Source organism: Siphateles boraxobius, unplaced genomic scaffold (assembly GCF_051911475.1).
Source record: "Siphateles boraxobius isolate OS27281-9 unplaced genomic scaffold, OSU_SipBor_1 53, whole genome shotgun sequence".
NCBI lineage: Eukaryota > Metazoa > Chordata > Actinopteri > Cypriniformes > Leuciscidae > Siphateles > Siphateles boraxobius.
The window spans coordinates 3477608-3504459 of record NW_027509175.1 but is presented as its reverse complement, the minus strand read 5'-3'; the positions used below and the strand labels follow the sequence as shown (position 1 = coordinate 3504459).

The 26852-nt window shown below is 42.7% G+C and overlaps 1 protein-coding gene across 1 annotated transcript in view; it reads right to left on the bottom strand.

Annotated features, from left to right (window-relative positions):
• Window positions 1-2853: 2853 nt before the first annotated feature.
• The window catches only part of sgcz (sarcoglycan zeta), a 218742-nt gene continuing 194743 nt past the window's right edge, over window positions 2854-26852 (bottom strand). The window contains exon 8 of the mRNA XM_077205055.1: window positions 2854-6161. Within this exon, the coding sequence (XP_077061170.1) occupies window positions 5964-6161 (198 nt within the window). The 3' untranslated portion in view covers window positions 2854-5963. The remainder of the gene's footprint in view (window positions 6162-26852) is intronic.

Genomic DNA, 26852 nt, shown 5'->3' with positions numbered 1-26852 from the left:
TAACAGTATAAATATAAAACATGCAGCATCTTTCATAATGTCTTATCGACCTCAAAATATTTGAATGGTAGTACTTTTACTGTGAGTGTACAGCATCGCTCCATCACATAATTCTCAGAAAGCAAACTTATCTCCATATCTGGATATATGCCTGGTTGTAATGCTCGTGTACATCATTTGACGAATTACTGCTGCCATGATCAACAGAAAATCAAAACCAACATCTATTTAAAATTACATTGCGTGGGCAGTAAATAATTCAACATGAATTGCACCAGGTAATAAAAAAAATATATATTAATAAGACACGATATATAATAAACGTAATTTACATAGAAAGGAGGTGAATTTGCACTGAAAACAATAACAATGATTGCAGGTTAAATCAAACCAGAGGTGGATAGCAAATCCCGTTTTGTTTTTTTTTTCGCTGAAAACCACATGCAAAAGTGACTCAACTGTCCCTTTGAATGTTGTTCTTCATGACCAAATACTGCTGGGTCTCATGGTGTAAATTCACTGAAAAAGCAGGAGATATTTGAGGTGAGAATGATAGTGAAAATATAAACAACAACTGTAATAGTTAAAAGGTGAAAACTGTAAAGCGTTTTCATATGGTTTCAGTCATTTGCCTCCTGGGGGTTGTGAGCTCTCTGTCTACCTCTAGACGCTTTATATAAAACGTTTATCCCTTATGAATGCCAATGAGGCATCTCAAAAAACATTCATTATTTAGAGAAGAATACAACTTAAATTAATTTTCAACAATCTTCTTAGACGCTATTCAATCCAAGTGAACTGTTTTGTCTTAGACAAGTTCTTAATTGTTTAGGAAAGCTATTTTTAATCTCTTTTTTACTTTTAAACACTGTAGTACAGATGGCATTCAACAATAAGAATGAAATCCACACTGAATTTGTGATGAATCTGCATCTCAAGACTCAACAAAGTTTTTCAAAGCCCTTGGAAACAGATTTAATCATATTTCACCTTCAAATCTCATTTTAAAACACAATTAAAGGGTAAATAAAGTGCAATAACACAAAATGAGTACATATGTTTAAACAGAAACAAACCCTAAAGGGTGTTTGTTTTACACTCAAAACACGTTTTTAATAGTGCGTCAAATTTTATGAGCACAAAACACAGTGAAGAATGAGAATGCTTTTTATGGACCTCAATCTCCTCTGATGTTTAGCTTCTCTCCCAGAGTTCGTAAGCTTTATAAGACCTCTCTGCTTTTCCAAATGACAGTGGAGGTGCCAGAAGAGTGAGTCCTAACCAAAGCACTGACCTCATCCTTTTATGAAGATGTTCTATTTCATGGTAAATTTGATCCGAAAGCCTCAAAGACTGCCTCTGCCAGCATCTACCCAGTCAAAAAATTGATAGAAAATGGAAAGAAAATAAAGAAATAAAAAGACAGAGACTGGGAGATGTAGTAACATATGTCCATTCTTTTCTTCACAGAAAGTAAATCAAATACCCTGGACTCTGCCAAACGTCAATGGCACTAACATTGCTGAGAAATAACATTCAAAGTAAACAAACGGAAAGAAAGTGATTTGGTTTCCTTTCCCAAATAAACATATTTGCATGTGTTCATCATTTCGTGTTTATTTTTAATTATTTTCAAACTCATTTCATGAGCCAGTTTAATTTGAATGGTATAATACTGGAGTTATGATGAAAAGAAAATCTAGGACATTACAGTTTTTCTCAGTCGCTTTGGTGCATTTCTTAGATCAAAAGTGCAATTCTTGATACTACTTGTACACATTCCAAATCATCTAGTCACTTGTGCACATCATTAAAGCAATTTCTTATTCCTTTGAACAAATTTCAATTGCTTTTGTACATATTGCAATTGATAATGTACAAGTGTCAGCTTTTTTTCACATTTTCAATTGCTCATGTCATGTTGATCAAAACATAGTATATGGTTCTCTGTTGAATAATCTTACCCCTAAAAACATCTAAGCATTAGTTCCTTGCATAAGCCATTACATGCAAAATTGTTGAACTATTTGTCATAACTGTCAAGCATAGTTTTACACAATTCTATTAGACCTTTTGTAAAAAAACGTGAATTGATGAATCTTGCAGGTGAAATTGACTCTCACTCATGAAGGAATGTAAAGTCTTAGTTCAACAAACAATCAACCAGTTGTCTAAATTACTCAAAGGTGCATCTCATGAATACAGTAATCAATTAGCAAGCATATAGACAGACCACAACTTAGGGGTGTTTCCTGTGTTTCTTTCTAATTTAGTTTTTTTTTTCTCTGTGCCCCTTGTCTTTTTCTTACTGTAAATTATTTAGTTTTTTTCTTTCATAAAGTAGCACTAGTAAAAGCTAGGGGTGTAACGATTCCCTCATGTCACAATTCGATACATATCACGATACTGAACTCACGATACGATATTACAGTATTGCGATACTCCAAGACATTTGATAAAAAAATTAACAAAAAATGAACTGTTGATTAAAATGCTAATTTTGGTATCACATTGTGTGTGTGTAAATGAATAGTGCTGGAAATACAGGACAATAGAGACACCAGAATAACAATATTCATGATTCTGAAGCTGAAAATACAGAATTATTTTAGATGAATATGCTTGAACTGACTAGATATATTTAAAATAATGTTGGACACTTTTACTGGTAACATTAGACATTTGGCATTATCAGGATCCACAAATATTCCTCCATTGCAGTATTATACATTATATTCAACATTATATATATATATATATATATATATATATATATATATATATATATATATATATAGTATTTTACGTAATGTAGTACTGACACTACAACTCTTTTTGAATTTTTTTACAGTATTTTGGGTGAACTACACACAATACAGATTGTCACGATCCACGATACATATTGTTGGATTTTTGTATTGCGATATATTGTGACATGATATATTGTTACATCCCTAGTACAGTAAAAGCTGTGAAAAACAAAATCCTGTCCATTCTCTTTCTATCAATAACCCACATACAGTAATATGTAAATAGTACTGTTGAAATTGATATATGCCATTGAAGTGCAGCCTTGTGCAATTTCAATACAGTAACTGTCATCCAAACTGAAGCCTACTGTAAGTTTACATCAGGTAATACTGTCAAAGTACACAGTTACAATTGACAACATGCCTAAACATTTTGACGACCTTGTTCGTGAACAATGACTCAATGACTTATCATTCTGATGAAACTGACATGATCATTGGCATGAATACTTACTTTTGAGAGATGTACTAAGGATTTTTAGTGACGGACTAGCTTTAGAAACATATCTATAATATATTGCAGTTTGTACAAATTGTTCTGAGAAATGCACTTATTATTTTGCACATGTTAGGGATGATCTGAAAAACGCACCAAAGCGACTGAGAAAAACTGTAACATGACCTCATATAAATTAATAATATTCCACCCTCACAGCAATCTTACAAACACATTGCATAGAATTTGTAAGAAAATATATATTTGTTTTAGTTTAAGAAATCGTCTCTCCTATAGAACGCAAACACAAAAATAAATAAATAGTCATTTGGATGCTAAGCACCTCATACTACTGTACATTATCTGTGTTCTGTGTTAATCTAGTCAGGTTGTTCCATATTTTAAACATTTATGAGGGCATTTCTGGCTTGGATATCTTATGCCAGGTCTTAGTCATCTGAAAAACAAAGTTGAGCTTTTAAACATAGAGCTATATGCTTCAGTTATTATTTGTCTTTACTTTTCACCTTTTATCTCCTATTGCCAAACATACTTTTTATGTCTCTCTCAACTGAAGAAAACTGCTGTCAAAATTCTCAAACGACAATGTGTCATGTGTCATAATGAGTTTGATGACAGTCATAAACACAAGTGATATTGGATTACTGCTGAACAATAAGTTTGTAAACCACTTTGGAATTAGAATTTTACATGAATGGCTTTTAAATTTGTGCATTTTGCTTATGAATAGAACTGTCTTTGATTATCATTTAATTTATTACTATGGAATTATATTTTAGGAGCGATTCTTGCATAAATGCATATAATTCCACATGGGTCAATAACCGTTTCTCATAACTGACAACAATATTTCTCACTTTCCCCTACATAACTTCATAGGTTATTCCATATTGACAGTTTACTTTCACTATGAGATATTTTTGCTGAAATGAGCCTCTAAATCATATTTCAATTTACTTAAGTGCAGTGGTCCATGGTCTGAAACACTAAAAAAAGTAAGTAATGTAACAATGATGATAAATAATAAACTTACAGTATTGATTTTTACACTACATCATGTGGAGAGAATTACCAAGGAAAAAACAAAAAACAGAGTTGGGAAAAAATATTATGGCACCTCTTTTTGACTGACAGGATCAATTTTAGTTAGGACCTAAACACAATCCAAAAATTGAATCTGATTGATAACAGGACAGAGTTTTTTTTAAATAAAATAAACAAACAGATTTTTTTTTTAACTCTGGCCCACCCTAGTACATGTAAACATGTCCATGAGACCAAAGCAATAAAAAAAGAAACATTATCAAGCATTCTTGAATACAAAATTCTTAAAATAAACTTTCTCTTTTTTATTATTATTTATTAATATTGTTATATACATGGCATAATCTTGTGCTTTTTTTCCAAAAAAAGAAACATCCAAGAAAAAAAAAAAAATTTGTTTCCTTTCGGTTTATCGTATTATCTTTTTGACCAATGAACTAAAAATAGAGGACAGGGTTCTTTCGGTCAGTTTTCGTAGCGGAGGTTAGTCTTACTGCACGTGGAGCGTGGAGGGACAGTAGCAGGTGATGTGCTTTACTAACAGTAGCAAAGGCACCTTAGTATCTTCTTTAGAAAAAACACGCGCTCGTTTGCGGGTCGCCGTGTGTGTGCTCATTCATGAGTGCAGTCCAGCGTCCCGGCACACATTCACAATCCTCCACTGAGTCAGATGCTCATACAAAAATAAGAGGAACAAAACACACTCACAGAAAAAAAAACTAAAAAACAAGAGAGTTTCTGCTCCATTTACAGATTGAGAAGATGTGGCTCCAACCGAGCCAAGATACGTCAAATGATTCCTGAATTCTGCTTGAGAGGACAAAGAGGAAGAGGAAGAGGAATATGGGAAAGGTGACAAATTGAAAGAGAAAGAGAATAGACAAGAGGAAGGCAAAGAAAGGACAAAATAAAGTAAAAGACTGATGTACTCAATGTGAGAAAGATACTTTGATGACAGACAGACAGACAGATGGACAGACAGATAGATAGCTAGATAGATAGATAGACAGATAGATAGCTAGATAGATAGACAGACAGACAGACAGACAGACAGACAGACAGACAGACAGACAGATAGATAGATAGATAGATAGATAGATAGATAGATAGATAGATAGATAGATAGATAGATAGATAGATAGATAGATAGATAGATAGATAGATAGATAGATAGATAGATAGATAGATAGATAGACAGACATACACAGAAAGATAGATAGATAGATAGATAGATAGACAGACAGACAGACAGACAGACAGACAGACAGACAGACAGACAGACATATAGATAGATAGATAGACAGACAGACAGACAGACAGACATATAGATAGATAGATAGATAGATAGATAGATAGATAGATAGATAGATAGATAGATAGATAGATAGATAGATAGATAGATAGATAGATAGATAGATAGATAGATAGATAGATAGATAGATAGAAGGATAGACAGACAGACAGATTTATACTGGATGGACAAATGTAAGGGCAGATGGACGGACAGATGTAAGCGTGGATAAAATAAAGGCAGTACAGAATTAAGAAAGACAAGAGGACAGAGGAACCAGAGGAGGAAGGAAAGGATCAAGAGAGGGAAGGTGAAGGAAGGCCTTTCTGGTGCAGGGTGGTCCATGGCCCACCCACCTTTCTCAGCTCCAGAGACACACACTATTGGTGGTCTGGCAGGTGGAGGAGCTCTCTGCAGGAGACAGATAGAGCTTGCCACTGGGACATACACACACCTCGTACACAGTCTGTTTGGAGTATGTGGTCCCTGGACCAAGCAATAGGTCCACGCTCCCGTGTGGAAGATTTCCAAGACGGATTGAGTTTGCATTTAAGAAGATCTGAGAAGAGGAGAGGAGAGGAGAGGAGAGGAGAGGAGAGGAGAGGAGAGGAGAGGAGAGGAGAGGAGAGGAGAGGAGAGGAGAGGAGGAGGAGAGCAGAAAATAAAGACATTATAATCAAAGACTCCAGATAAATCAACATAAAAACAGCAATTTAACAGCTCATATAAAAACACCACACTGATGAAAGACTGTATCATTATTTGAGACATACATAGTTGAACAGTGTTGTCCGTTGTGGTAAAGACACATCACTAGTCTCTCTCTCTCTCCCTCTCCCTCTCCCTCTCTCTCTCTCTCTCTCTCTCTCTCTCTGTGTGTGTGTGTGTGTGTGTGTGTGTGTGTGTGTGTGTGTGTGTGTGTGTGTGTGTTTGTGTGTGTGTTTGCGTGTCTGTGTGTGTGTGTGTGTGTTGCTTAGACCATTTCCTAGCTTCAGACCCCCACAGGCCATTCATCTGGATTATTGCTCACAAAAATGGCAAAAATTTTCAAAATTTGAAGACATACAAAAGAAATACAATTCAATGATATTGTCACACGTTTTACACATTTTAACAGCTTGATTAGAAATAACACAAAGTAACAATATTATGCTCAATAATTTTTTTACCTTGATTTTCCTTTGTTTTATTTGCATATCACATTCACATGTGTCTATCTTAGGCTCTTTGGTAACCAAGGACACACATTTTATGGTATAGACAAACAAACAAACTAAGATCTTTATATAACATTGTGTTATTTTTAATAAAAAAAGAATTAAATTAAAACAACAACAACAACAACAACAACAACAACAACAACAACAACAACAACAACAACAACAACAACAACAACTAACCATTGGACATAAAAGTGTTCAAACTTGAAGAAACACCTAAGATGCAAGATTATATTAAAAACTCTGGCTATGTAAGACTACCATGACAAAATCCTGGCATATTAATTCGTCCTAAAGGATACGCATTTAATTTCCAGATATTGATCAGGAACGAGAACATCCCCAGGGACATGAACTACATTTCATTAAAAGTATGTTTGCCCTTTGATTTATAAATATGTTGATTCCTGTATTTATTAGTTCCAAAAAGTCTGTTGGCTCTGACAGCTACGAAAGGCCAAATAATCTATACCATAACTCACACACTGTAGATAAGTGACAAAAAACAAAGGAGTGAGAGAGAGAAGACACCAGCAAGGAAGACCTAATTACTGTAAGTAATGGTGTCTGAGGTGTTGACAGGGCATATCTCTATAAACATTTGCACAAACAAGCCCACATGATGCTTTGCTGTCAGCAGGACAGCACACAGCCACTTTTCCTAGATGTCTCTCACTTTGTTTCTCATTATTTGTCATTTTCGCCTTTTGCTGTGTCAGTTTTTAATTTTGCTCTCTCCAAGTGCTAATGCTAATTAAACTAATGCTAATTAAACTGAAATTTTATGTCAATGACTTTGTTCCTTTAAAACCATTTAGGCCCAAACCAAAAATGTGTTTGCATGTGACACTTATTTAATGCAATGAAATTCCAAAAGTCCTTAAATCTTTTTTGGTCCACTGTAGTTCTGTGATTGGTTACAATACTACAACCCACAATAAAAAATAAATAAAATAAAAATTGTTGCAAACTTAAATGTAATGCCATCACATATACTTCATGGTTAGTTATATTAATCAATCTCGATTTTTTATTTAATGAAATATGCCCCCTCTTAGTCCCCTGCTTTACATGTCCTTTTGTCTCCGTTCTCTTTAAGGAATTTGCATTTGTCCTCTAAATGCTTTTATCACTTCATCCCCTTCATTGCCAAATTACTAAAATTCTATTTTGGCATTCGGTTAGCCGACATGTCCTCATGCATTGTGTCACCTAATACTGGTGAGTGCCGCCTTGGCCCAAAACAGACCCTCAAATCCAATTCCATTTTAAACACTCTCCCGTTTTCTGCCAGGAGACGGAATTCCAGAATTTTCTGAGATGCAGCATGGCTAATGATACCGCCCGCTGACAGCTATCATGACCCCTACTGAGAGACACTATGAGAAAGAGGGGCGGGGGGCCGACCAGCGGGAGCAAGAAAGAAAAGGAGACAAGGGAAAGAAGTCGGAACGGAAGTCATTTAGGTCATCTTATGAAGGGATTAAAGATGGCACTCTCCCCAAATGAAAGTGTCTGTGTGAATTACTGTCAGTCAACCATGGGATAAAAACAGTTGGTGCGTTGTTTACAAACCTCTTTCCGTTCTGAAAACACTATCGGGGAATGTGTGTGTGTACACTTGCATGTTTATATGTGTAGAGAATGCCAATTATAGTCCGTCCAAACATTTTTTCATGCATGATTTCTCCCATGTCACAGCTGGATGAGGAAAAGCAGCAAATGAAAATGAACAGGTTGAAAAAAGAGCTAAAGGTGGGAAGGATGGGGAGGGAAATGCAGCTGATGTGCAGAGGTAAATGAAGGGCTGGGTATCGAAACACAAACAGGTGACCCATCAGACTTCACAAGGTCATTTGTGTGTATCTCATACCCCATTACGCTCTGGAGATGAGCAGTCGCATGCTATAAAACACAAACAAATCTCTTTTGATCTTGTCTCTCTGACCGTGGCAATCAAACAATTATAGCGCACAGTTGTTGCACGTTTCATTTACTTCTGGACTTACTAATACAAATTGATGGTTTGAGCAACCAAAAATAAAATTAAAAGGTTTATGGACCTGGCGCTGCATACTTGTCTTTCCCATTATTCTACAAGGGTCAAGTATCACAAAAATGCCTATACAGGTGTCAGTATTCTCAATATATTTTTTTTTAAATTAACGTTAATATTTAGTTTCTTGGCTTGTGTATGTGTATTGTGTAAAGGGATAACTAACCAAAATGAAAATTCTGTCATCATTTACTCAGCCCCATGTTGTTTCAACCCTGTAATGATGATCTGTGGAGTACAGAAGATCATTTTGAAAAAAATGTCTGTGTTCTTTTTCCACAAAATGAAAGTCAATGGGATCTAAAGATGTTCTGAATGTTGAATAAATAAAAACATGAAACACTCTAGAAAATATCTTCTTTCGTGTTGTGATGGAAACAAACCTCAATACACAAGTGAGTGATACAGTAACCTTGAAATATGCATTCAATTAAACTGGATGTGTTCTCTTTCAGGCAGCTAGCTATACACTTTTCAAAAGTTTAACAAACTTTATTAAACATCACGACAAAGAGAAAAACACTGCGTGTCATTACTGTAATTGACTAAACAGTGAAAACTGACTAGAAGAAGACAGTTTAATGTCTGTCTAATATCTGAAATAGCATGTGCCAACACCGAGTATGCAATGTGAACTTCAAAAATGGTGTTTGAGTGATACCTGTATATGGTTTGGGTCTTAGAAAAAAAAAGAGGTTCCAGCACCAAAACAGGATGGTCAAAATGGGCCACGTTCTACCGATCTAAGCGCATGGTCTAATGCACACGGCGCAAGTTCACTTAGGGCATGTCCGAATCCACTAATGCTAGTTTAACGATGGGAAAAATGGTCGGCGCATGGTCTAAAAGGGTTTTCCTTATTCTCTTAATGAGAAATGGGTGTTTTTTTGGTCTAAAGTGCAATAAACCAATCATTTACATTTAGCTGACGCTTTAATCCAAAGCAACTTACAATTGCTATATATGTCAGAGGTCGCACGCCTCTGGAGCAACTAGGGGTTAAGTGTCTTGCTCAGGGACACATTGGTGTCTCACAGTGGATTCGAACCCGGGTCTCTCACACCAAAGGCATGTGTCCTATCCACTGCGCCATCAACACCCTGATTGATGAGACAATCAGAGTCTCATCTCCCATTCCCTTAAAAATCCAGTTGCACTCAAGCCACGGTGGATTGCTATTTACATGGCGGAATTTGCAAGCGGAAAGACTGAACGCTTCACTAACACGCTCTTTAAATATGTTTTTGTAATTTAAAGAGCAGGTTAGTAATATGCGCATATAGGCGGGTACACAATGCGCATTCTATTTCAGTTGCCTCAAAATAGCAACATGCCAACAATGCGCCTGAACACATCTCGTTTTCAGACAAGCACACCCATGAGCGAACAAATGGGCGCAAACTACTATTTAAACAACTTGGCGCAGGACGTGATAACTGCGTCGTGCCTGGCACCGCATTGTGCCGGGTGTATGATAGGGCCCTACAAGTTTCACACAGAATAGTTTTATTCTCTAATGCTTTAGAAAACCACATTCTGGTACTTTATAAGAATAAAGGCTGATGACTACAGCCAATGTGCTGATTAGAGGGATGGCATAATGTGACATCAAAAACATGTTTATATTTACAAACAACCATATGGCTAACAGAAGAATAATATACAATTGACAAAATAATGAAGAGAGGAGAGCAACAACAGAAGGATAAGCCCGAATGGAGTTGGCACAAATAAAAACACTTCAAAAACTAAATTTTCCCCCTGACTTTTAGAGCCATACTTTAAAAAAGCGCCGCTAAGCATGGCAGAGAGAAGTGCCATGGGACTCCATACTCCAGAATAATAGAAAATAAAACCTCGCCGCCATCACGCAGAAACAACCCAGGGGCAAAACAAACCGCTGGCAGTAATTTGGCTTTTGGATTATTAACCTCATAGGATCTACCCCCTCTCTCCTGCACTACAGGGCTTCTGATAGATTTGTCTGCTGATAGATGAGTCTGCTTCGGTGGCAGGGCTAGTTTAGGATCGTTTCTCTCATTACTTTGTCCCTATCACACACCTTAGTGGCTTTATTAAGATGCATGGGCTTAAGGGCTGGTCTCAAATGGATGCCATATTGGAGCTTTGCACCAACAAATGAAACATTAGCCTAGTACATATGCCTGCTTCAGCTCCCCTGTCTCGTCGGCTTGCCGACACCATATGTATCTATATCCACCGCCTCATTGGCTGGCTGAAGTGAGAGGGAGTGTTCAGGTGGAGAGAATGGGGGATTTAATAGGCTCCACAGCTGCTATGTAACACAAGCACAACAACAAAATAGGTACTTAATTTCATGCATGATGATGATGATGGTGACGATGTTTAGAGTAATGAAAACTGATCCAGTTGAGGGCTATGCTGGGGTAATCATGAGGGTATACATAGCAATGTTTTTATCTACACTTTTATCTGAACATCCAGTAGTTGATTGAACCTCGTGTTTAACATTTTCATCTAATATCATTTCATGTAATACAATTTAATCTATTTACACAGTACTGTTTAAAAGTCAAATCAAATCAAATCAAATCAAATCAAATCCTTTTATTGTCACACAACCATATACACAAGTGCAACAGTGGGTGAAATTCTTAGGTGCAGTTCCGAGCAACATAGCAGTATGACACGATGTGACGAAAACAATTAGAGCAAACATCAGTTCCCTTTCGTCCTGGGAACTCCGACGTGTCGTCGGGGGAGTTCCCTGACGAATTGGGATCACGCTAGGGAGACCAATTGCCTTCGAGTGAATTAAAACGAGCCAATGAAAATTGGCATGCAAGATTTGCATTCCGCGACCCGCCTACCAGCGCGGGTATAAAAGGCGGAAGTAAACATTGCGCAATGCTTTTAGCTTCGGAGCCGACCGATTGTGTCCTCTCTGAGTGAGTGAGCTTTAAGATTGTATTTTTCTTACTGCTACGAGTCTGCTGTTTCGGGAGGGGATCTCTCTGTGTTGGTGAGATGGCGTTTCAGCGACCGCGCGGTTCCTGTCTGCCGGCTGCGTCTATATGCTGTTAATTCAAAAGCTGTTTTCACAGCTGGTAAACGGTTGAGTGCGCACAGCGGGCTTGCAGTTTCCCCGCTGTGTTGCCGCGTTGGGTCCCTGTGTGCTTCAGCACGATAGAGAGAGTACTTTCTTCCTGAAAGAGCAACACGAGTGAAGATCGCGTCCTTTTCAGGATGACGTTTCACTCGTGTGTTTCTGGATGCGATCGTTCCCTGTCCTTATTTGACGGCCACGTTCATTGTTTCACATGCCTAATCCGTGTGTGAGACTACGTTCGTGGGTGGCTCATGTTCTCTCAGGGGTGCATGACCACGTCGGCACGTTGTTCGTCTCCCCTTTCTCGTAAAGGCTTGAGCCGCTCAGCGTGCCGTGTGCCGTCGAGCGCCGGCTGACAGCGCGGGTTGTCACGGCAACCCAGCGCGCGTCATTCGGCGCTCAAGATGCGTGGTCAAGATCAAGACTCGCGTGCCTCTATGAGGTGAGTCCCTTTGCTTATTTCCCGATCTAGTTTCTCTTCTGGTGCTCCAGAGGAGGGCTACTTTGGCGAATAACATTGGTGATCTGAGGGTTTCAGTGAGCACGAACCACTCACTCCTCTAGCGCATCACAAACATGCTGAGACTGTGTTCGTGGGTGGTTTATGCTTTCTTATGAGAGCATGACCACGTCGGCACGTTGTTCGCCTTGCCTGAAGGCTTGAGCGCCCAGCGTGCCGTGTGTCATCGAAGCGATGGCCACGTTCACTATCTTGCATGCCTGGTTGACGGCCACGATCACTGTTTCACATGCCTAATCAGTGTGTTGAGACTGCGTTCGTGGGTGGTTCATGTTCTCTCAGGAGTGCATGACCACGTCGGCGTGCTGCTCGTCTCCCCTTTCTCGTAAAGGCTTGAGCCGCTCAGCGTGCCGTGTGCCGTCGAGGCTTTCGGATGGGATTCTGGTCCTTCTCATGAGGGACCAAGCATTTCATTCGGGGCCCCAGGGAGGACAGATGTCGATCGCTACATCGGAGAGAGGGCTGTTATACTCTGAAAATGATGCTGAGTTCCTACTATAATGTCGTGTTCTCATGCTGAAGATTCAGACTTAACAGCCACACTTTCCTGGGCTGTTCTAAAGCGCCTGGATGTGTGTGAAGAATTTTGGCAGTATGGAAGCGTTTTGGTGCCAATATGGCAAGCCAAACATGCCTAAATCTGCAGAAGTTTTTCCTCTCTCACTACCACTGCACGTGCGTATCTCTAACTCGGGGTTGAGCTGTGCTTAGTGACTGACCGTGATTAGTCACAGCGCTGGCCCTCGGTTAGACGATGTCCACGCTGGTGGTCCAGAAGCACCTCAAAACCAGCCCGCTCGGAGTTTGTTTTTTCCAAGGGAAGGGAAGCAACCCTGAGAGGAGCGACCCAGAGTATGTGACGATCTGCTCTTTGGGAGTGCGTGTCATCACCACTCCTTCCCCCGGGGGAGGGCCGGGTGGAGAATTTAGTTTCTGTTCCGCCGCTGGTTATCCAGTAATCAGCGGTACCCAAAGTTTGAGCAGTCCACTTCCTCTGAGTCGTTCACGGGCCCCAGCGCTCAGATGGCAGTGAGGGCTACGGCCTTGTCACTCTCGTCTTTTGCTGGGTGAGGGGAAACCAGGACTCGATGCCCCCGGTCCTCGTCCCTCGTTTCCCCTCACGGTCGAGACTGGCAGTATAATAAGACCAGTTTCCTCCGTCCGAGAGGGTCAGAATGGCAGTGCGTGCCGCCCCCGAGCTGCACCACTCCCGTTCCCCTCTCCCCAGCTTGCAGATAGCAGTGATGCAGCCTCAGCTGCGTCGCTCCGGTCTGCAGCTGGGCCCGGAGGCGCAGAGACCAGCATACGAGGAGTCAGGGCCTCGTTCCTCGTCTCTCCCCCTCCCCTCGCCACCGGGCAGTCCGCAGCAGAACGCCCACGAGCCTTCTCTGCCGTCTGCCCCTCGGTGGAAGCAGGTTGGTGTCAGGCGCACCCAGACCCCCGCTCTCGGTCGCTACAACGCCACCAGAGCCGGGTCCCTGTCTTCCACCTCGCTGCCCCTCCGCGGGTACGCCGGTGGTTCGGGTGGGTTCATTGGGACGGTATCTGGAAGCCTGGCTAGAAGCGCTTCCGGGTCCGTCCCGATGGCTCATCCGCACCATCCGGTTCGGCTATGCAATTCAGTTTGCACGCCGGCCTCCCAAGTTCAGGGGCGTCCACTTTACCCGTGTGCGGTCGGTGGACGCCCCTGTCTTGCGGAAAGAGATCGATGTCCTGCTGGCGAAGGACGCGATCGAGCCGGTCCCTCCTGCCGAGATGAGGTCCGGGTTTTACAGCCCCTACTTCATTGTACCCAAGAAAGGCGGTGGGTTACGGCCAATCCTGGACCTGCGGGTCTTGAATCGGGCCCTGCACAAACTCCCGTTCAAGATGCTCACGCAGAAGCGCATTTTCGAATGCATCCGTCCCCAGGATTGGTTTGCAGCGATCGACCTGAAGGACGCGTACTTTCACGTCTCGATTCTCCTTCGACACAGATCGTTTCTTCGGTTTGCTTTCGAGGGTCGGGCGTATCAGTACAAAGTCCTACCCTTCGGGCTGGCCCTGTCACCCCGCGTCTTCACGAAAGTCGCGGAGGCGGCCTTTGTTCCCATGAGAGAACAAGGCGTTCGCATCCTCAACTACCTCGACGACTGGCTCATTTTAGCTCACTCGCGAGATGTGTTGTGCGATCACAGGGACATGGTGCTTCGGCACCTCAGCCGGTTGGGGCTTCAGGTCAACTGGGACAAGAGCAAACTCTGCCCCGTGCAGAGGATCTCTTATCTCGGTATGGAGCTGGACTCGGTCGCCCGGACTGCGCGCCTCACGGAGGAACGCGTCCAGTCAGTGCTCACCTGCCTCAGGTCTTTTCGAGGCAGGACAGCGGTTCCACTGAAACAATTTCAGAGGCTCCTGGGGCATATGGCAGCCGCAGCCGCAGTAACGCCGCTCGGCCTGTTACATATGAGACCGCTTCAGCGCTGGCTTCACGATCGAGTCCCGAGGTGGGCGTGGCACAGCGGCACGTTCCGGGTCAAAGTGACCCCGCACTGTCGCCAAACCTTCTCCCCGTGGTCGGATCCTGCGTTTCTACGGGCCGGAGTGCCCTTAGTCCAGGTTTCCAGGCATGCTGTGGTTTTCACAGATGCCTCTGCCACCGGATGGGGGGCCACGTACAACGGGCATGCAGTTTCAGGTCTGTGGACGGGGCCTCAACTGCATTGGCATATCAACTGCCTAGAGTTGCAAGCAGTACGCTTAGCCTTGCGTCGCCTCAAAGGGGTTCTCAGACACAAGCACGTACTGGTCCGTACGGACAGCACTGCGACCGTTGCGTACATCAACCATCAAGGTGGTCTACGCTCCTGTCGTATGTCGCGACTCGCCTCCCACCTCCTCCTATGGAGTCAGAAGCATCTGAGGTCGCTTCGTGCCATTCACATTCCAGGGGAGCTCAACCGTGTGGCAGACGAGCTCTCACGGCTGCCTCCCCTGCCAGGAGAATGGCGACTCCATCCCCAGTCGGTCCAGCTGATTTGGAGTGTCTTCGGAGTCGCACAGGTAGACCTGTTTGCCTCTCCGGACACGACCCATTGCCAGTGGTTTTATTCCCTGTCCGAGGGGACCCTCGGCACGGACGCCCTGGCTCACAGCTGGCCCCGGGACCTGCGCAAGTATGCGTTTCCCCCAGTGAGCCTTCTTGCACAGACTCTGTGCAAGGTCAGGGAGGACGAGCAGCAGGTCCTTCTTGTGGCGCCGTATTGGCCCACCAGGACTTGGTTCACCGAATTCATGCTCCTCGCGACAGCCCCTCCTTGGCCGATTCCTCTGAGGAAGGACCTTCTTTCTCAGAGACGGGGCACTCTATGGCACCCGCGTCCAGACCTCTGGAAACTCCATGTCTGGTCCCTGGACGGGACGCGGAGGTTCTAGGTGGTCTGCCACAGGCAGTGGTAGACACCATCACTTCCGCTAGAGCCCCCTCTACGAGGCGCCTCTATGCGTTGAAGTGGAACCTGTTCGTCGATTGGTGTTTCTCCCGTCAGGAGGACCCCCGAACTTGCCCGATCGGAGTCGTGCTTTCCTTCCTGCAAGATGGGTTGGAGCGAAGGCTGTCTCCCTCCACCCTCAAAGTGTATGTCGCCGCAATAGCCGCGCATCACGATGCACTGGAAGGTAAGTCCTTGGGGAAGCACGACCTGGTCATCAGATTCCTTAAGGGTGCCAGGAGGTTAAATCCACCTCGTGTTTTGCACTCGGTACCCTCTTGGGACCTTGCTCTGGTACTTAGAGCTCTTCAAAGTCCTCCCTTTGAGCCTTTGCTGACGGTAGAGCTTAATATCCTGTCCATTAAGACAGCGCTCCTGTTGGCATTGGCCTCTTTCAAGAGGGTCGGGGATCTGCAGGCTTTTTCGGTCGACGTATCGTGCCTAGAGTTCGGGCCAGGCCTTTCTCACGTTGTGTTGAGAGCCCGGCTCGGATATGTGCCCAAGGTTCCTACCACTCCCTTCGTGGACCAGGTAGTGAACCTGCAAGCGCTGCCCCAGGAGGAGGCAGACCCAGCCCTAGCTTTTCTCTGTCCTGTCCGCGCCCTGCGGGTTTATATTGACAGAACGCAAAGCTTCAGAACCTCAGATCAGCTCTTTGTCTGTTACGGAGGCCGGCAGAAGGGGAAGGCCGTCTCCAAGCAGAGGTTAGCCCACTGGTTAGTGGATGCTATCACCCGAGCATATGAGTCTCTGGGTGAGCCTTGTCCTCCCAGGTTGCGCGCTCACTCCTCTAGAGGTGCTGCCGCTTCCTGGGCTTTGGCTCAAGGCGCCTCGCTGACAGACATCTGTAGAGCTGCGGGCTGGGCGACACCGAACACGTTTGCTAGGTTCTATAGCCTTCGTGTGGAACCTGTTTCCTCCCGAGTTCTGGCTACGGCCAGTGGGTCGAGGGAATAAGTTGTGTCGGCTTGCTACGCCACTCCGCCTCGAACAGCGGATACGTGCTTTCTTGCTCCGTATGGCGCCCTACGTTGGTGAGCCTCGTGAGTTCCTCCTTCACCCCTCCGGTGCTGGGCGTGGCGGACCGCCCGGCGCCAGGTCTGCTACCTCTAGTGAGGAGTTGTTAGTAGACTGGGTGCTCCAGTGATCTCTACTGTGAACCATCATGCCACGTGCAGTTTAGCCGTGTCTTCCCCTTGACGGACTCGTTCGTCATCCCTGTTGAGTGCGCTCCCATTTCCCTTGGATTGGGACCACCTCAGGGACTGCCATATGTTTCACTACCCCATTGGGCTAGTACATATGTGTATTCCTGGTCAGTCAGGCTGGGCCTTCCGCAGCTTTCCCCCTCTCTTGGGGAACGCTTTCCCAGTGTTATCCAATGTCCACTGTGCGGGTCTTGCGGAACAGCAGTGTGGTTCCCGTGCTAGCTCCCGCAACTTATTTCAAGAAACTGCTGCAGGGTAGCTTAGCCGGGCGCTGGAAGGGGCCAGCACCATGGCGCTTTATTAGGGATCCCAATTCGTCAGGGAACTCCCCCGACGACACGTCGGAGTTCCCAGGACGAAAGGGAACGTCTCGGTTACGTATGTAACCCTCGTTCCCTGAGTACAGGGAACGGAGACGTGTCGTCCCTTCGCCATGTTGCTGTACCTTCGCGGAGGACTGGACACTGTTCGGCTCCTCAGCGAAAAGCATTGCGCAATGTTTACTTCCGCCTTTTATACCCGCGCTGGTAGGCGGGTCGCGGAATGCAAATCTTGCATGCCAATTTTCATTGGCTCGTTTTAATTCACTCGAAGGCAATTGGTCTCCCTAGCGTGATCCCAATTCGTCAGGGAACTCCCCCGACGACACGTCTCCGTTCCCTGTACTCCCTGTACTGTACGTATACAATGTACAATATACAACAGTTTACAATATACAACAATATACAATATACAACAATTTACAATATACAACAGTATACAAAAATACAAAAAGAGGTAATTATACATAGAATAGATACTCGTAAGGTGCAAATATATATATATATATATATATATATATATATTATGTAAATGCAGTAGGTTATGTTGTGCTGTGTTGACAGTTAGAATGTTTATGGTTATTGATCATGAGGGATCAAGAGTTTAGAAATCTAATTGCTTGTGGGAAGAAGCTGTCATGGAGTCGGCTGGTGTGTGTCCTGATGCTGCGGTACCGCCGGCCTGAGGGTAGCAGTGAGAGCAGCCCATGGCTCGGGTGGCTAGAGTCTCTGATGATCCTCCGAGCTTTCTTCACACACCGCCTGGCATAAATATCCTGGAGGGAGGGAAGCTCACCTCCGATGATACGGCTGGCAGTGCGCACCACCCTTCGCAAGGCTTTGCGGTTACGGCTGGTAGTATTGCCATACCAGGCAGTGATGCAGCCAGTCAGGATGCTCTCGACGGTGCTGGTGTAGAACTGTGTGAGGATGTGGCGGTTCATTCCAAACTTCCTCAGCCGTGTCAGGAAGAAGAGGCGCTGATGAGCCTTCTTCACGACGGCCTCAGTGTGGACGGACCATGTGAGTTCCTCTGTGATGTGGACACCGAGGAACTTGAAGCTGCTGACTCTCTCCACCGGTGCTCCATTGATGGTGATGGGGCTGTGTTCTCTGTCGTTCTTCCTGAAGTCGACCACTAGCTCCTTGGTTTTGCTGATGTTGAGGGAGAGGTTGTTCCTCTGACACCAGTGCGTCAGAGTGAGCACCTCCTCTCTGTAGGCCGTTTCATCGTTGTCGGTGATCAGACCTACGACCGTAGTATCATCAGCAAACTTGATGATGGAATTAGAGCTGTGAGTTGCCACGCAGTCATATGTGTACAAGGAGTACAAGAGTGGGCTGAGAACACAGCCCTGTGGGGCTCCAGTGTTGAGGGTCAGTGATGAGGAGATGTTGCTGCCTATTCTAACCACCTGGCGTCTGTTTGACAGGAAGTCCAGGATCCAGCTGCACAGCAAGCTGTTTAAGCCCAGAGCCCGGAGTTTCACATCAAGCAAGGAGGGCACTATGGTATTGAATGCTGAGCTGTAGTCTACAAATAGCATTCTCACATATGTGTTCCTCTTTTCCAGGTGGGAGAGAGCAGTGTGTATTGTAGATGCAATAGCATCATCAGTGGAGCGGTTATTGCGGTATGCAAACTGCAGTGGGTCCAGTGAGGAAGGTAGAACAGAGCAGATGTAATCTCTGACTAGTCTCTCAAAGCATTTACTGATGATGGGGGTCAGAGCAACAGGGCGCCAGTCATTTAAGCAGGTGATGTTGGTTTGCTTCGGTACAGGTACGATGATGGACGTTTTGAAGCATGTGGGGACTACAGACAAGGAGAGGGACCAATTGAAAATGTCCGTAAAAACACCAGCTAGTTGGTTCGCGCACTTTCTGATGACGCGGCCCGGAATACCGTCTGGACCCGCGGCTTTACGGATGTTCACCCGACGGAAAGATTGGGTTACATCCGCTACAGAGACGGAGAGTGTACTAACCTCTGTAGCTTCAGCCGCGAGAACTCTCTCCGCGAGGGGGATGTTAGTTCCCTCAAATCGAGCATAAAAAGTGTTCAGCTCATCTGGGAGAGAGGCAGTGTTGTTCACTGTGGGGTTTATGTTTCCTTTATAGTCCGTAATGCTATTAATTCCCTTCCACATGCTTCTAGAGTCGGTGGTGTTGAACTGTCCTTCAATCTTGTCCCTGAATTGGCGTTTTGCTGCTCTGATAGTTTTTCGGAGGGCATAACTTGCTTGTTTTTGCTCCTCCGCACTCCCGGAGTTAAAAGCGGAGGTCCGCGCGTTGAGTGCTGCACGAACATCGCCATTAATCCATGGTTTCTGGTTCGGGTAAATCCGTATTGTTTTGATCGGAACAACGTCTTCTACGCACTTCCTGATGAAACAGGTTATGCTATCAGCATAAGCCTCGATGTCGTCATCAGAGGCCGACCGGAACATCTCCCAGTCCGCGTGATCAAAACAGTCCTGAAGCATAGAGTCTGATTGGTCCGACCAGCACTGGATCGTTTTGAGGGCGGGTGTTTCCTGTTTCAGGTTCTGCCTGTAAGCGGGCAGAAGGAGAACGGAAGAGTGATCCGATTTGCCAAAAGGTGGGCGGGGGAGGGATTTGTAGCCATTCCGGAAAGGGGAGTAGCAATGATCCAAAACCCGGTCCCCTCGTGTGTTAAAGTTTATGTGTTGGTGGTATTTAGGTGCTATTTTCTTGAAGTTGGCTTTGTTAAAGTCCCCGGACACAATGAACGCGGCCTCAGGGTGCGCGGTTTCCTGCTCGCTTATTTCCCCATACAGTTCCTTTAGTGCCCGGTCTGTGTCGGCTTGTAGGGGAATGTACACAGCCGTGATAATGACCGCTGTGAATTCCCTCGGTAGCCAGAATGGTCGACACAGAAGCATGAGAAATTCCAGATCAGGAGAGCAGAAAGACTTGATAGAATGTACGTGCCTCTGATCACACCAGGATTTGTTGATCATAAAACATACACCCCCACCTCTGCTTTTACCTGAGAGGTCTTTAACTCTATCCGCTCGGTGCACTGAGAACCCCGCGGTTTCGATGGCCGAGTCTGGAATCTCAGCAGACATCCAAGTTTCTGTAAGGCAGATAATGCAGCAGTCCCTCGTCTCCCGTTGGAAAGAGATCCGCGCTCTCAACTCACAGAGCTTGTTGTCTAGAGACTGATCGTTTGCTAGCAGAATACTGGGAAGCGGGGGTCGATTTGCACGCCGTCTTACTCTGACGAGAACGCCGGCTCTTCTTCCCCTTCTCCGGCTGCGTTTCCGCGGCCAAGCTGCCCAGACAAAGGGCTCCGCTGCCGCGTTTGTAAACAGCGGGGCATCACTGAAGAAATGAAAGTCCGGTTTTCGGTGTTCGATTGCGGAACCAATGTCCAAAAGTGTTTGTATGTCGTACTGAATAAGACAGACAACATCCAAGACAAAAAACAAAAGAACTGTAAACAGAACAAACAAAAAACTACCATGTTGTGACGGAGCTCGCAACGCAGCAGCCATACTCGGCGCCATCTTGAACTAAAAGTTGTGGTCTTTAAGATTTTTTTTTAAAACAAATTGATACTTTTATACAGCAAAGATGAAATAAAATGATCAAACTTACCTGTGGCAACATTTTATCAAAACGCAAATAGGAACCAATACGTACATATCACTGCAGTTTCTAAAAGAAGTGAACACTAGAGGCAATAAAACAAGCAAGCACTTCTAATCGTTTTCACACACAATTGGGCAGATTATTTATAAATAAAGACTTGTTTTCACGCGCTCCATACACAACTATGTTATAACCTCAAAACACTTTTTACACACTTTTTACCATAGTGCATGATTTGTAAACTAATATATTTTGGAGTTTGCAACACTTAACCAGCTCCATATGTTCAGTTTTACTGTCATTTTAAGCTTGCTCACTAGCTGCACCTGGCACAGAATTGTACTTGTGATGCAGACAGCTTGGGTGTGATCTTGTGAAAGACAAATCACGATATACAGTAAGAGCTCAAAGTCAGGTTATGCCATGGTTATGATTACATTTTTATTTCGCATTTGCTTTTGTTAAAACTATCGGGTAGATTTAGGGTATAATGTAGGTGCATGTTAATTTAAAACGTGATGGAGCAGTAATCTTTTAGTGCCACTCACCGGACATTCTAATTCAGAACTGCAGTGATACAAAGAAACTCAGACGTAATAAAACGTTGTCATATTCACTTTCATCTGTTCTGGAAAAAAAGCTAAACATGCTTTTAGCGCCACTCACTTGACATTTCACTTTTAAATTGTCGTGAAACATGCACAACTTATTTTGCAAAAATGTTGCCACAAGTAAATTTTACGAATGAGTCTGGGTTGTCAAAACCAATTTTAAATAAATGCAGTTCTTTTGAACTTTCTACCTTGCTTATTTTGCTCAATATAAGGATTTATTAAGCCCAAATGTCATGCAAACAAGATATGCTTCTAACCACAGGTGGAAAGCTGTCGTTACAACCACACAATTTTGTGAATCAAAAAAAAAAAAAAAACGACAGAACTTGCAACCATAGCTAACAATGCTTTTAGGAAACGCACCCCAGGCTGGAAGACAGCAAAAAAGTTTGGGCTGTTTTAAGCAGTTTTTTCAAAAACACTTGTAATTTGTTTAAAGGATCATATATTAATTGGTTAAAATGACTGCACATTTAATTGTGCCATACAAAGCTGTAAAGAAATAGCATTCAGGATCTCTTCTCCCTCTCCCTCTCTCTCACGAGAGCTATCAGAGCACATACAGCAGTCACTTCTCATTTCCCTTGATCTTAATGGGCAGCAGGAAGAGAAAAGGCAATAGGACATGGACCCAGTCAGCCATTCTCCTTTAATTCTCTCACCCCAAACTTTTTAACACTGCCCTCTTAAGAGTCAGCTGCTGACAGCATTGGTTTGATTTCTCGTCTCAGCTGTCTAATGCACTTGATTCTCTTCTCCAAATTGACAGAGGCATCTATTTTCAGCGTCTCTTCCCTCTGGAGAATTACAAGGAGAGATGGGGGCAAACAGGATGGGATTGTGCTGATATGAGCATTTGTTCTAAATTACTTAGCTTGTTCATAAAGACGGGCAGAGAGAGAGAGAGAGAGAGAGAGAGGGGGAGAGAGGAGAGAGAGAGAGAGAGAGAGAGAGAGAGAGAGAGAGAGAGAGAGAGAGAGAGAGAGAGAGAGAGAGAGAGAGAGAGAGAGAGAGAGAGAGAGAGAGAGAGAGAGAGGGAGAGGGAGAGAGAGAGAGCTGGGCGTGAGACAGAGAGAGATTGGTGAAATGATGAGAGGGAAAAAAATAACTGAGAATCTTAAAATATTAGTTCACCTAAAAAATGATAAATTCAGTCATTATTTATTCACTTTCATGTCATGTCATTCCAAAACCAAAAGACTTTCTTTCTTCAGTGGAACTCAAAATAAAATATTAGAATACAAATTGAAAAAAGGATGTGTGCTATACTACTAGTCTTCTGAACACATATAATAGCTTTGTGTGATGAACAAACCAAAAATGTAAGATTTTATTTTTTGAAAGTCTCAACATCCACTCTCTACTTCAGTGTTCATGAGAGATTTGTCAATTAATTGTTTGTTGTGTCGAAACTTTTCGATGAATTAGTTATGGTGGCCCAGTAGTGCACAACACAACGAAATTTAAAAAGCAAACATAAGTTCATAACACAACGAAAATAAGCCAAAACACAACAAAATTAATCCACATCACAACGGAAAATGTACAACACAACAGAAATGAGCCACAACACAATGAAATAAAGCCACACCACAACGGAAATGCTCCAGACCGGGCTCTCAAAGTGCAGTAAAGGTAGTTTTCCTTGCCACTTTTATAGAGTCAGCGGTCTAAAATATATATCAATACCATGATTCGTTTTAACAGTATGTAGCTAACCACTGTATATCGACATTTATTAATTCAAAATCACCTATGTGCATTATAGCTGCATAGTTATACTCTAGAATGCTTTGACGCGCTACCACAGCCCATGATCCTTAAGGGAACGTAAAAATTAAATTTACTTTTAGCATTCAAAAACAGACATGTTCAAAATCCAAAGCTTGATTGTATTGGTAGTAGACTGACTTATTACAGGTGACTTTTTTCCAATACCGTGCTCCGAGAGCCCTATAGTTGTCGGGAGCATTTCCATTGTGTTGTGGCTTTATTTCGTTGTGTTGTACATTTTCTGTTGTGTTGTGGCTTATTTCCGTTGTGTTGTGGCTCATTTCTGTTGTGTTGTACATTTTCCGTTGTGTTGTGGCTCATTTCTGTTGTGTTGTACATTTTCCGTTGTGTTGTGGCTTATTTCCATTGTGTTGTGGCTCATTTCTGTTGTGTTGTACATTTTCCGTTGTGTTGTGGCTCATTTTGTTGTGTTGTGAACTTATGTTTGCTTTTTAAATGTCAATGTGTCATGCACTACTGGGCCACCATAATTACTGGATCCAGTTCACATCAGTCTGAAGAAGCCTGATTTATGAATGATAGGCTAATTTACACTATTTTTTCAAAGTGACAGTAAATACATTAATATAGAAACAAATTTCAATTTTAAATAAATGCTGTTCTTTTGCACTTTGTATTGATCAAAGAATCCATAAAAAAACTATGGTTTCTACAAACAAATATTAATCTTACAGACCTTAAGTTTTGAACGGTATCATACATAAGCTTGCAATGTGAATGATTTATTCCCACAGCTAACACCATGTGTATACAGTTATAGCATCATGATTTGCAACTGTTGCAAATCCATTTGTTCTTCTCAGAAGTAGTGCGAGCATGTGACGTCAGAAATAGAAAGGTGCATCAGTTTACTGTCAGGAATTTATTGTGTTGCGTCGCATTTAGTGTAGACAGCATCACTGATTTTAATGGGTTCTATCTGCTTTTGTTGAGTCGCAACACTCGTGTATACAGTATATGTGGTGTATACACAGTGTAACTGACCCTTTTCTCACATGTGCTATTGGAGCCTGTTCTCATCCTTTGGCGGCATATGTGACGCCATATGACAAAACGGCGAAATACTACGCACATGGCACCCTTTAGCGTGAATATAACACGCGAACCCAAGGCGTCATAAAGTTGACTGGCATCCTTTAGCGTGAATATGAGACGCAGACCCTACCCCACACCTAAACCTACCCATCACAGTGCGTGTTATATTGACGATAAAGGGTGCCATGTGCGTAGTATTTCGCCATTTTGTCATATGGCGTCACATATGACGCCAAAGCATGAGAATGCGTTAGCTATTGTATTGGAAGAATTTAAGTGAATAACAGTTGTTCATCACACAAAGCTATATTGTATGGATTCAAAAGACTTGGTATACAGTGCACAAGCAATATGGATCACTTTTATGGTGCTTTTGAGTCATTTTTAAAGCTCCAGTCCCCATTCACTGTAATTGGGTGATCAACAGAGTGACCAGGATATTCCTTTTTCCTAAAATTTCTCATTTTGTTTTCCAATGAAAAAAAAAAAGGTTTCACTTTATTTTGATGGTCCCTTTAACACATTCGGTTGTCTGTAAGTAACATTGCACCTACATGTCTACTAACTCTCATTAGAGTATTAGTAGAGTTTTAGTAGACTGGTAGGGTTAGGGTTAGAATAAGTTGACGTAGTTGAAAAGTTACTTATAGTCAGTATAGTGTCTGTTTGAGGAGCATCACAATACAGTGTTTGCAGATATTATGCAGACAGTCCACTAATTATCTAAAGAGAGTTAGTTAACATGTAGTTGCAAAGTTACTTATAGTCAACAGAATGTTCAAAAGGGATTATCAAAATAAAGTGTTACCAAAAAAACAGTGGTTAAATAACAACATTAATATTGTTGTGAACTTTAATGCTTTAAGAAATGACCAAGTTTTACAAGTGCCCATACTGTGCATAAATGACTTTCTCTTATATCTCTCCTTACAGCACCATCCTGCTATCTCAGGCACAAAAGAAGAAGAGAGAAAAAAGGAGAATTTTTTTTTTCCCCCAAAGAGGTGACAGAACAGCATGATATATGACTTGGACTCATGGAAGTTAATTAAATAGCCTGGGCAGTTACTAAAGTGAGGTAGGAGTAGGAGAGAGAGACAAAGGAAGAGAGACGGGAACAAAGAGAGCAAGGCAGCTCTACATGACTGCACTCATTTGAACGAAAGGGTGAGCGTGGATAATCTAAACATGTTCAAGGTGCTGTTAGAATTACACTAACACTGCAATTACTGGAGAGTGAACTAGGTTTGTAGACAGAGAAAGATGTAGACAGATGAGTGTAAAACAGGAAGACAAAGAACAGAAAAAAACATGAACAAGAAAAAAGAGAAAGATCTGGTGTATTCTGGATGTGTTTGGTTGAGGCAATTATTGAGGACATGATCCGCTCACATCTGACCAGATAGGACTGTGTGAAGTCACATCTACCCCCTTAGCAAAAGGTCTAATGTAACACATATGAGATGTGAACATTAGATAACTCATTCAGAGCTCTTTACAGTACATTGTACATTGTACAGTACATAAACTATTAATAAAAAACAATTCTGTGTTGAAAAAACCCTTTGGATTTACAGGGATTTTCAGCACAAAGTGCTTATAAAATGTTACTTGACCTTCAACAAAAGCCAATAATACACTACTGAACTGAAACATGTTTCTGTTTGAGGTTTTAAAAGGTTAGTTCATTAAACTAAAACGGCAAATTCTGTCATCAATTACTCACGTTCCAAACCCATTCAACATTTGTTCATTTTGAAACGAATTAACATATTTTTTTAATGAAATCTGAGAGATTTCTGTCTCTTTATTGAATGTCCATGCAGCCAAAACGTATACAAAGACATCTTAAAAGTAATCCATATGAATCTAGCAGTTTAATCCACAGCTTCCGAAGAGACAAAATCACTTCATCTGAGGAACAGAACTAATAACACACTGATCAACACATATTGAGCATATCAAATAGAGTCAATGAAAGTTCAAACGCACTTGCTTGATGCTCGTAAACAAAACTCATTGGTTCTTGTGGAAGAGTATGATCGACCACTGTGCATTGATCAATGTTTATGTGAATAAAATCATAAATAAAATCTGTTCATCATATAAAGTGGACTAAACTGTTCGATTCATATACTGAACGTTTGCAATGTCTTTATGAACTTTTTGAAGCGTTAATATTTTAAGTGAATGGAATTTCTATGTAGGGACATAAAATTCATGTTTCATTAAAAAATATCATCATTTTTGTTTTGAAGATGAACAGAATATTTATGGGTTTGGAATGAGTTAGTAAATGAT